Consider the following 11,801-nt stretch of genomic DNA (forward strand, 5'->3'; position numbering starts at 1 on the left):
AAGAGATCTGTTTAACAAAGGCCGCTTCAGTTCCACAGAAGCATTTCCCACTGTATTAACTAAAATGAGAGTGGCAGGTCTGGGAACAGAATGAATCAGAAATCTCCACATAGACATGCATACTATTCTGTGATGACAATTAGAATAATACAAATCTATATATGGTAATTATAATCTTTAAGACTATTGGTTCATTTTCTTGCTATAAGGCCTGGGCTGATTGACAGTTAATAATTCTGAACATTTTGATCAGAAATAATACTCCTTTCAAACAATTTAAAAATTCAGAGCATGATGTTTTTGTGTCGCAGTGAGATGGATTTTTAAAATTTCAGGTGGTAATTTTTTTCTTCAAAAAGTGCTTAATCTTTTGTTATCTGAGTTTCACTGCTCTATATTTATGTAGCTTTCTCACATATTAACCTGGGTTGGACAAACCATTCAAAGAGATGCCATGGAAATACATTAGTATAAACAAAGACCTTTAGTAAGACATATATGGCAACTTCAAAAACCCTTATCTTTCTCAACATGGTGTCCATGCAAACTACTTTGCTTCATTGGTGGTCCTTATGGATGTGACATTTGCATGCACATACATGGCCTGGCAAATTGAGTAAGCTTTTGAAACAGCCTTGTGCTTTAACACTTAAAGACAGATGTCTTATTCATGCCAACACTTTTTGCAAAGTGCCACTTAATGCTTTGTACAATCCATGTATTATAACAGTAATACATTTCCTAAGGCATAAAGTTGTCTTGATTCCTAAATTAAAGCTTATGAAAAATGTGTAACGGGGTTTAATTGATCTTCAGTAGGAACCTATAATCAATTTATTAAACAATCTAGCTAGATTAAAGTATCATCAAGCTATAATGCTGTTTATTTAAAGATACTGAAATCATTTCTTTATTACTAATTACATTGATATGGTATCAAAATGGGAAAGCAACAAAACATTACTTAAATCAGTATTAAAATTTATTTTAATACTGGTAACAAGTACTTTTGTTTAGACAATATACAATTACACATTTTTCATTTTGTATAGTTGTATTTAAGATGACAGAAAGGATAACAAAAATTCCGGGATGCATTTTTTTTAAAAAAAATTTGGGATGAAATGGTTCTTGACACACTTTGAGAGGTAAAAGACCAAGCGTGTTATTTTTTTCAGTAACTAAGACACAAAATCCTGATTAAAAGTATCACCAGTACATCTGTTGAGAAGGGAGGGAAATCCATATACATATTTCAAATACCAATCTATCTTTATGCCTTTTTCTATGGCAGGTAACAACAGTTGCAAGGGGATGACAGAGCGCATTCACAGCATCAACCTCCACAACTTCAGCAATTCTGTGCTCGAGACCCTCAACGAGCAACGCAACCGTGGCCACTTCTGTGATGTGACAGTCCGCATTCACGGGAGCATGCTGCGTGCCCACCGTTGTGTGTTGGCGGCTGGCAGCCCCTTCTTCCAAGATAAGCTGTTACTAGGCTATAGTGACATTGAGATTCCTTCTGTGGTGTCAGTCCAGTCAGTACAAAAGCTCATTGACTTCATGTACAGTGGAGTATTGCGGGTCTCACAATCAGAGGCCCTGCAAATCCTCACAGCAGCCAGCATCCTGCAGATTAAAACTGTGATTGATGAATGCACACGGATTGTCTCACAGAATGTGGGTGACATCTATCCTTTGATTCAGGATTCTGCACAAGAGACACCCCGAGGAACTCCTGAATCAGCCACATCAGGACAGAGCAGCGATACAGAGTCTGGTTATCTGCAAAGTCACTCACAGCACAGCGTGGACAGGATCTATTCAGCTTTGTATGCATGTTCTATGCAGAACGGTAGTGGTGAGCGTTCATTCTACAGTGGAGCAGTGGTCAGCCACCATGAAACAGCACTAGGCCTTTCTAGAGACCATCATATGGAAGATCCAAGCTGGATTACAAGGATCCATGAGCGCTCACAGCAGATGGAGCGGTATCTTTCCACCACTCCAGAAACCACACACTGCAGGAAGCAACCACGTCCAGTTCGGATCCAAACTTTAGTGGGCAATATTCACATCAAGCAAGAGATGGAGGATGATTATGACTACTACGGACAGCAGAGAGTTCAAATCCTAGAGCGCAATGAGTCTGAAGAATGCACTGAGGATACTGATCAAGCAGAAGGTGCTGAAAGTGAGCCCAAGGGAGAAAGTTTTGATTCTGGAGTCAGTTCCTCCATTGGCACTGAACCTGATTCTGTGGAACAGCAATTTATGACTGGCCTAGGTCGAGAAGGTCAACAAGAGCCTACACAACCAGAACAAAATGATGCTTCTGCTGACAGCATTCAGCAGCAGCACACAGATACTAACTCTTCTTCACCAGAAAGAGGAAATGATGTTGAAAGGGACAGCGCACTAATAACTGTTTGTAACAGTACTGAAAAGGGGACTTTACAGCCTATCACTACAACTGTTGCCCAATCATTGCCAAGTACACAGCTCTACTTACGCCAGACAGAAACCCTCACCAGCAACCTGAGGATGCCATTGACCCTGACCAGCAACACACAGGTCATTGGCACAGCTGGCAATACCTATTTGCCTGCACTCTTTACTACACAGTCTGCTGGCAGTGGCCCTAAACCTTTTCTTTTCAGCCTTCCCCAGCCCCTAGGCCAACAGGCACAATTTGTGACAGTGACCCAGCCTGGGATTTCAACTTTTACCACCCAGCTGCCAGCCCCACAACCCCTGGCTCCTTCTGCAGGCCACAGCACAGCAGGTGGGCAGGGTGAAAAAAAGCCTTATGAGTGTACTCTCTGCAACAAGACTTTCACAGCCAAACAGAATTATGTCAAGCACATGTTTGTACATACAGGTAAGTATATAGCCACTTGATATATGACCAAATCTATGAACCCAGAGAGAAAAAGCATTTAACATTATATTGTTGATCTGGAAAGATATTCCTCTACTGCTATTTTAAGATGTTCATATGATGTAGAAAGCAATGATAACAAAATGGACGGTCTCTGTTTAAGTGTTCGTGTTCACTGGAGGAATGGAGTGTTCTTTTGAAAATATTGAGGGTTTTTTCATAATGTTTTTTCATAATGTCATAAAACTAATTTGATAGTTTTAAATGGTTTACTCTTATTCCATCTATGATAACTGGTCTTCTTTGCTTTGAAATACTTTTGGGTTTTCTATATATCCACCCTTAATACATTTACCAGACTAAATTTATCCATTACCTTTTGTTAGGGTTGCCTTTTTTTTTCTTTTTTGCTATTTTTAGAAATGTGGCAAACCAGAATTAAATCAAATATTGTAACAGAGTCATGGATGTGATTATGGGGACTGTAGAGAAGTGCATTGTTCTGGATTTTGAAAGTGATTCCCGAAGTTACTTAAAATTACATTAACTTTCCACACCTGAGGTCTCTAACCCTCAAGCAGTGGCCCACTACTGGGCCTTGAGCCATTCGGAACTGGGCCGCAGAAGTGGCAGGCCAGCATGCATGCCCTCTGCTCACGCAAATGGAGCTGCAGATGCATGCTTGCTTGCCCATTACTCATGTGGAACTTTTCTTTCTCCACCCCCCCCCTCCTGGTCCACAAAACTGGGAAGGTTGCAGAAGTCTGTTCCACACCATAGTTTCATATCACTGAGTAGTTATTTTTATTAACTCTTGAACTGATATTCTTTCATCTGTACACATCCACCTAATTTTTCATTCCACTTTGAACTTATGATTTCATTCTTTCACCAACTGTCTCGTTTTTGAATGAAGATTCATTTTGAATACAGCCTTCAGAAATAAGGCCAATCTGTTACAAAAGACCTACAAATTAGACTAATTAGTGGGCAAAATTAGCACCTTCCGTTTTTTCTCTGGTGCATCATGGCATCACAAACCATCTCCTTACAGTCCTGAAAGGCCAAAAAAATTAAAGCATAGAATCTATTCACAAAAAAGTTTCCTATGCAGTACTGTAGTTTGTCACTTGCTTATTCCTTCTTATTCTTAGTTGGACAGATTTACAGAAGATATCAATTATTTAAGGATATATAATGTTTTGACTTTACTGTTTGAAATTAAAACAACCCGCTGTGAGTTTGTGAAAGCAAACTGTTATGGAGTTAGAATCTCTATTTTGAATACTTTTCCTTATTATCCCTAACAAGCTACTGGCCTTTATTTTAGATTGTGGATGCTCTGTATCAACACCCTCATTGAATTGTTTACCATTATCTCAAGATTTATTTCCTCATCAGTCACTGCTCTCTTAGGTCCCATTAGTTTGTATGAATATTTAGGATTTTTGGCGCCAATGTGCATCATTTTTACTGGCTCATCTTGAATATTTGTCATGTTGATACCAATTCCCTAATGGGCAGAGATTATATTAAAGCTCTTTGTAATGCTTTATGGTTTTTTATTACTCTGAACAATTAAGTGTCATCAGCAAGTTCAACTGGTTATGTCTGATTCCAGATCATTTATAAGTATGATAAAAAGTACTGGTCCTAGAACAGAACCCTGGAGCACTCTACTGGTTATATCCTTCCATTATTGTAAGAAATGCCCACTCACTCCTATTCTTTGTTTCCTATTCTTTAACCAGTTGCTTATCCACAAGGAGACTTGCCATTTCATTTCATGGCATTACAACTTACTGATAAGTCTTTGATCTGGAACTTTATCAAATACCTTTTGAAAGTCTTAAGTAAATTAGGTTTACTGACTTATCCTTACACACATGTTTATTCATACTGTGAAAAAAACTCTGACAGGTCCATAATTTCCTGGGTTTCCTTGTGAGCCTTCTTAAAATAGGTAGCCCTTGACTTACAACCATTCTTTTAGTGACCATTCAAAGTTACAGCAGCACTGAAAAAAAGAGACAACTAGTTTTCATACTTATTGTACAACCATTGCAACATCCCGGTGGTCATGTAATGAAAATTTGGGCACCTGACAACCAGCATATAATTAGACAGTTTCACTGTCCCTGGGTCATGTGATCACCATTTGTAACCTTCCCACTTGGCTTCCGACAAAATCAATGGGGGAACCCAGTGAGTGATTCATTTAGCAACTGTTGCAAAAGTTGTAAAATGAGGCACAATTCGCTTAACGACTGTCTTGCTTAGCAATGGAAATTCTGGACTCCATTGGGGTTGTAAGTCTAAGACTACCATATTCAGGTCATCAAACTACAGAGGCTGAATATAAAGACAGGTTGCATATTTTACTTAGCAGATCCAGTTTTATGTACAATTTGTCAATAAAGCTCAATGCCTCTTCCCTTGACACTATTATATGGCTGAGTTTATCTGTGTCCCTTTCTGACACAGAGCTCCAGCTCAGAAATCTGTCTCAACTTTTCTCATGTGAAGATGAAAAGAAATAATGTGTTCGGCTTCTCTGCAATTTCTGTTCTTCTAGCATAAATTATAATATCCTTTTGCCTGTAAAAATTAAGATAAAATTTCAAAAACTATTAATCAGATAGATATTAAGTTAATTTAGATTATTAGATTATTTAGATTATTTTTTCTTCTGTTCAATTGTTTCCAGTTCTCAGAGGCTGCCTGGACAAGTTCCTGCAGTTTTCTTGGCAAGGTTTGTTAGAAGTAGTTTTCCATTGTCTACTTCCTAGGACTGAGAGAAAATGAGTGGCCCAAGGTCACTCAGATGAATTTGTGCCTAAGTCAGAATTAGAACTCATAGTCTCCTGGTTTCTAGCCCGATGCCTTAACCACTATACCAAACTGGTTCTCACAGTAGTCATATATTCTTTAATTTTCTTTTTCCTTCCTAATGTTTTCCTATAACTGCAGTGTCCACTTTTTTCCGGTCTATTGAGTTTTTGATCCATTGGTTATGACAGGAGTTGACTAACTAGCTTCCAACCATTATTAGGCATTATTCTCATTTTGAAATAGTAGCAATTCAATGAATGTCAAGTGCTTATTGTGTGACACAAGCTGACAGCTGTTTAACCATGATCCTTCATTGTGAAACCTTACCAAGATACAGGGTTAAAGAACTTTGTGTCAAGGCAAGATAAATATGTAGAAAACCACATCATTTCCTTTTTTCTATCAGTCTGATAATGTTTCATTCACACTGATGAAAGTGACATTTATTCTGAAAAAAAGAATATCAAACCTTTCAACAACTACTGCCAGTATCCTGTGTTGCTATATTTTTCATCGTGGACTATTTGCATCCCACATAAGGAGTTCTGTGCTTGTGCTGAAGCTTTATTGGGAACCCAGTATAGTGAAGGTGACTTTGGCATGAAAACTCTCTGTACTGCATACGTTCATAAACAATTACTAGCCTTCCCTTTGCTATATTTTCAACAACTCTAGTAATTGCATCAGTAGGAACTTTCTCTGTATTTTCTTGCTGTGAAGCTGCAGACTGATAGTCTCTTTTTTTATTACTCTCATGTTTGCTTACAGTTGTAATCAAGATGCACAGATTTGATCTGCAAGGGAGAGAGCAAAGCATAGGCATTTGCACTGGTGAGAGCTTCTGTGAGTGGGCTCCGATGGAACTGTATCTTAAGCTGTAATCAACAATACTTTAACCCTCAGTTGTTCCAGACTTCCACAGAATATACAACAGGAGTGTCAAACTCGTGTCATCATGGCATTGTCACATGACATATCAGGACTTTTCCCCCCTTTGCTAAACCAGGTGGGGGCTTGGCCAGCACGTAACACATCTGCCACGCAGGCCCCTAGTTTGACAGTCCTGCATACAATAACTGTCAGATTTTATTGCCATGCAGCGTGTTCTTTCAATAGGATTACATTAACCTGGTCTTTCAAAAGTTTCTATAGAATGCCTATTGTCCAACACTAGAAAATTATCTGTTTTATCTGTCTTTAGCAAAAGAATCTAAGTGTCAGGGTTCTAAGTAACACCCCCAACAGAAATAAAACCCTGAGGTAGGTATCTTCCTCAAAGCATAAATTTATTGGAGATGTCATATTGGCCCATCTGGGAAAAACCCAAATCTGAAGCCCTGCGTTTTCCTCACCCAAAGTAAAACCAAAATTCCTTCCCCTGCATCCACATTTTCATCACATGGTCCAATCAGATCAGCATCCCAACTTCAGCCAACTTCTGTCACGTCTTCCCAGGTGATGGCTAGATGTCCTTGGCTCCCAAGGGAAAGAATGGTGTTATGATTACATGCCCCACACTATCTTCACCTTCCCATTTCCACAGCTTGCTCAGTCACCGCTGTGGCAGCTCTGTAGACTCTCACTTAAGATTGCTATAGTGCTGACACTAGGAAGGAGTCGTGTTGGATGAGTCATTATGCTGAATTTATGAAGAAAGAAGAAATAGAGATGGGGAGAGGGTTGGTAATAATAGAAATGGCTGAGGATTTTAATTCAGTTCAAGTATAGATGTCTGAAAATTGCATATCATGGCTACAATAGTAATTCCATGACTTCCTAATAAGATTTGTAATATAAAATTGTCAGATAGGCATGTATTCAGTATTGGAAGAAGACTTCTTCCAAAATGAAGATCAACTAATAAAGCCCTGAAGAAAAGTATTCTTCCAAATCTGAACGTGAAACATTGAAAACCCATATTTTACATCCCTAATATGTCTGTTGTTCATCTGAGCATGCAAAAGCATACAAAACATGCTTTTATAAACAGATAATGACTGTTTTATATTTCTATTGTTTTATTGGATTGTTCTATGCCATCCAGATTCACTTTCCAAACGGAGATAGACAGCCATATGAACTTGATTAATAAATAAATAAATAACCATATACTGTATAACTAGAAAATATGTTATAAGAGAATTCATTGGCATTTTTCCCTAATTAAATCTTATTTTTCTTCTTGTGTTTCTATTTGTGATCATTGTGCAGGTGAGAAGCCCCACCAATGCAGCATTTGTTGGCGATCCTTCTCCCTAAAAGATTACCTAATCAAACACATGGTGACTCACACTGGTGTCAGAGCCTACCAATGCAGTATCTGTAATAAGCGTTTTACACAGAAGAGTTCCCTAAACGTGCATATGCGGCTCCACCGTGGGGAGAAATCTTATGAATGCTACATTTGCAAGAAAAAGTTTTCACACAAGACCCTGCTTGAGAGACACGTGGCTCTACATAGTACCACAAATGGAACATCTAGCACAACAAGCACTGGGGCAAGGGCACTTCCAGCTGGAGTGATGGCATGCACAGAGGGAACGACCTACGTTTGCTCTGTCTGCCCAGCTAAGTTTGACCAAATTGAGCACTTCAACGACCACATGAGGCTGCATGTTTCAGATGGGTAAATAATATCTATTCTGTTATGAACAACAACAAAGCCCAAACAGAGAAACAACGAAAAGCTATGGCACTAGATTTTTTTTCATTTTTCATTTGTTTATTTTCATTTTTGTACTACATGATGAACTGTTTTTTGCCTGCTGGTACATTACATTTTTGGAAGCTGGATGAATAGTAATTATCTCAGCCTTCCTTTGATGGTGGCCTTAAGGCCAGATAGTGTTTCAGGAGATCTACTGGTTGGATCTCTAGCTACTGGCCTCTAAATACAACCCTTCTTTACTACAAAAAAAAAAAAAAAAAACTTAAAAAAATTGTCACTTGTGAAGAGCACTACAAAAACAACAACAAAGAGAAATATGTTATGAAATCTACAAGGCCTACTGTCGTAAGTACACCTCTTGCAGTGTTTCAATGGACAGATTCACAATTCTGACCGCTTTGGACTTCACAATATCCAGTTAAAACTGTGGAATAGAAACATAAGAATTGATCAGCAATTCACACAATGGGCCCTATTGGTTTCCACCATTCGTCTTGCTATCATAAAAGGGCTGTGGAAAATGGCATGGGAGTTTGGGTTGGATGGTGTGGAGTCCCTGCAGGATGGGGAAGGAGAATAATAGATTCCTCTTGTGGATTCGGTTCCATTCCACCCGTTCAGATTTATAACCCCAACTTCTTCCTCCCCCACTAACACCAATACCATCTTTCATCGGACTTAGGAACAATAAGTAAGAATGAGGTGAACAAAGGTAGCTTTTCTGAAATTACATGTTATTTTTGCTGAGCATAGGGCAAACTTGGCCAATCTGGCACTCTCCAGGTCTGCTAGCATTGCGACTCCCAGTTTTCTAGATGGGAGCTGCAAATACAACAAATCTGGAAGTGCAAGAGTGAGGAGGGATAACACAGAGCCTCAGCCAAATAGTGGGACTTTGCAAATGTCAAAGAAAAGTACGTAGCAAAAAGAAAAGATCAAGATTTTTTTTTCACCTACTGGTCTAGATATAAGGAAAGGATTATTTCCTAAAAAATTTAGGGATAAAATTAAAAAAGGCTGTATCAAGCCTATCCATGATGAGACAAGTAAAGTAATAGACAAGTGGGAAAAAAAAGAGTTCTCAAGATTTTTTTTAATTCAGTTTTTTTTTAGAGGGACAGAAGTGTTTACCAGGTAGAATGCTGATTTTTTAAAATATATGTATATTTACTTCAGTATTTCTGTACAAAAACAGAAGGAAGGAAAATTGTAACTTTTTAAACATAATTTTCTTCTCTTTTTTGCATACACTGCCACTAATATCTGCTCAGTTATATAACTGAATGTGTGTATACATACACATTCATACCTTATTGTTAGTACAGACTGTTAAGGTTAGATGTCCTACTTTCATATAGCAAGAGGGTAAAGATGAGGTGGTCCTGATATTTCTTTCCGATAAGAAAATATGTGTCTCCATATTTTCTTTTGTTTCCTTTATGCTTTTATTACTTTGAGAATTGCACCTTGAAATTGAGTGATAATATATGTGATATCTTCCACCATATTTTGTCCATATTGTAGTGTCACATCAATAGCTGTTTGGAAGTCAGATTATTTTCTAAGACTTTTGAGTTCCATCTCAAGTTTAAATGAATTAATTTTAGAAGGAAGTGTTTATATCATTGGAATGATAAAATATCATTTTGTCTCTGGTTTCTGGAAGTACCTAGAAAAAAGGCATTTATTTAAAGAATTGCTTGCAGAGATTCGTTCGTAAGATCTTTTATCCTGTCTAAAATATAGATCAAATCTCCTACTTAAATGCTAAACCTTCTTTTTCCTTATAAAAGTACAGATAATCTTCCTTCTTTTCATCTGCAAAAACATTAAAGATAAGGGCCATGCTTTTCTGCAATTTCTACTTCAGAAAATAGGGCAAGACATTTAGAATTGCACGTTTTTATTGATCACTTCTGTTCTTAGCGGATTTTTGAGAATTACCTTAAATAGTACTTGGACCTACTTACATTGGGAGTCTAATTGTTATATTAAGAAGTTTCTTTCCTGTGAATCATGGTACATAATTCCTATTTCAAATGAAAATTATCTGAAAATAATATGCAAATGGACAGTCAAGAAGAAAACATTTAGGTAAATTTTAAATATATCTTTGTTTTAACTAAATCTTATGAGATTACATTTCTGTGTAGAAATCAATAGAAATTTTTATATAAAGTGTTCTATAACTTTATATAAAGTGTTCAGGGACAGGATGCTAGATTTAATCATGTTTTGTGAGACACTCCTCCTTGCTCATCATCATTTATTAGACATTTATATTCTGTCAATGTAGGTCACAACTTCTGTTATATAGTACAACCTTATACATGTCTGTTCTGAGATAAGTCCCACTGAATTCTGGGATTTATTTTAAACAGCGTATATAGGATTGGGATCTTAAATATTTGTAATTTAGACAGGCTGAATAATTGTTCAGTCATTTATAAATGACTTGGGCAATATGGGCCCTTTTTTGATTAACAATTGCCACAATCTGCATAATTTTTAAAACTATCATTGTTGAAACAAGTTAAAATTAATATGAGCACAAATTAAAGAAGGGAGAAAACTCTCATACTTTATTTAGGTATCATCCTAATCATGAATCCAGATGGATAGGTTCTTGAGCATAAACAAGTTAGATAGGTTCTTGAGCATAAACAACAGAAGAAAGTTCTATAGATTTGAATGTAAATTAGTTTCACATAACTGTACTGATTAATTAAAAGGGTGCACATATAGAATTGTCATTTTAAGTTAGTAATCCCTATTAGCATACGAGCGTTATCCAAACAGGAGTCTGAGTGAGTTAAATAAAAAGTAATAATTTCATCAGAAATAATATAGAAAAATGTAAGGAAGAACCTAGATATACAACATGATACTATCATGTGAAATAATATCATTTTTATAACTACTGAAAATCAGTCAAGGTTGATTTAAGTTTGATCTGTTTAAGCAATAACATGGTTTTATATAGCCCATTTTCCAGATGAATTTTAGGAACAAATTGATTACCAATAATAGAAACAATAGTTTGAGTGAGTTGTAAAAAAAATTGGACAGTTCTGTGACCAAGATAAGCAATGCACTGACAAGAAAAAGAAGTGTAGAAGATGTTAGTACAGAATCAAAATTTAAAACAAAAATTTCAAATTAAACATTTCTTTAAAAAAAACCACTTGTTTTAAAATAGGTTTAATGTAGAACTTGCTGCATGCTTATTCATTGAAAATGAATATTGCCTAAAATAGATTTGTTTGGTGAAAAAAATATATAGATTATCTTCATTCATTGATCCAAAATAATATATAGTCCTCAAAATAAAATATCCCTTGCAGAAAATCCTTGTGCTATACCTGCAACAAGTGTTTATTTATTTAGGATAATATTTTAAAAAATTGGACACTTGGA

The 11,801-nt window shown here is 36.8% G+C and overlaps 1 protein-coding gene across 6 annotated transcripts in view; it reads left to right on the plus strand.

Annotated features, from left to right (window-relative positions):
• The window catches only part of ZBTB20 (zinc finger and BTB domain containing 20), a 477,851-nt gene extending 469,173 nt beyond the window's left edge, over positions 1-8,678 (plus strand). For all 6 annotated transcript variants that reach the window (XM_087966401.1, XM_026680425.2, XM_087966403.1 and 3 more), the window contains 2 exons: positions 1,295-2,884; positions 7,928-8,678. In XM_087966401.1, the coding sequence (XP_087822527.1) occupies positions 1,295-2,884; positions 7,928-8,346 (2,009 nt within the window). In that variant the 3' untranslated portion in view covers positions 8,347-8,678. The remainder of the gene's footprint in view (positions 1-1,294; positions 2,885-7,927) is intronic.
• The last annotated feature ends 3,123 nt before the right edge of the window (positions 8,679-11,801 follow it).

Source organism: Notechis scutatus, chromosome 5, assembly GCF_049901735.1.
Source record: "Notechis scutatus isolate UNSWTSFEM ecotype Mainland chromosome 5, rNotScu1.2, whole genome shotgun sequence".
NCBI lineage: Eukaryota > Metazoa > Chordata > Lepidosauria > Squamata > Elapidae > Notechis > Notechis scutatus.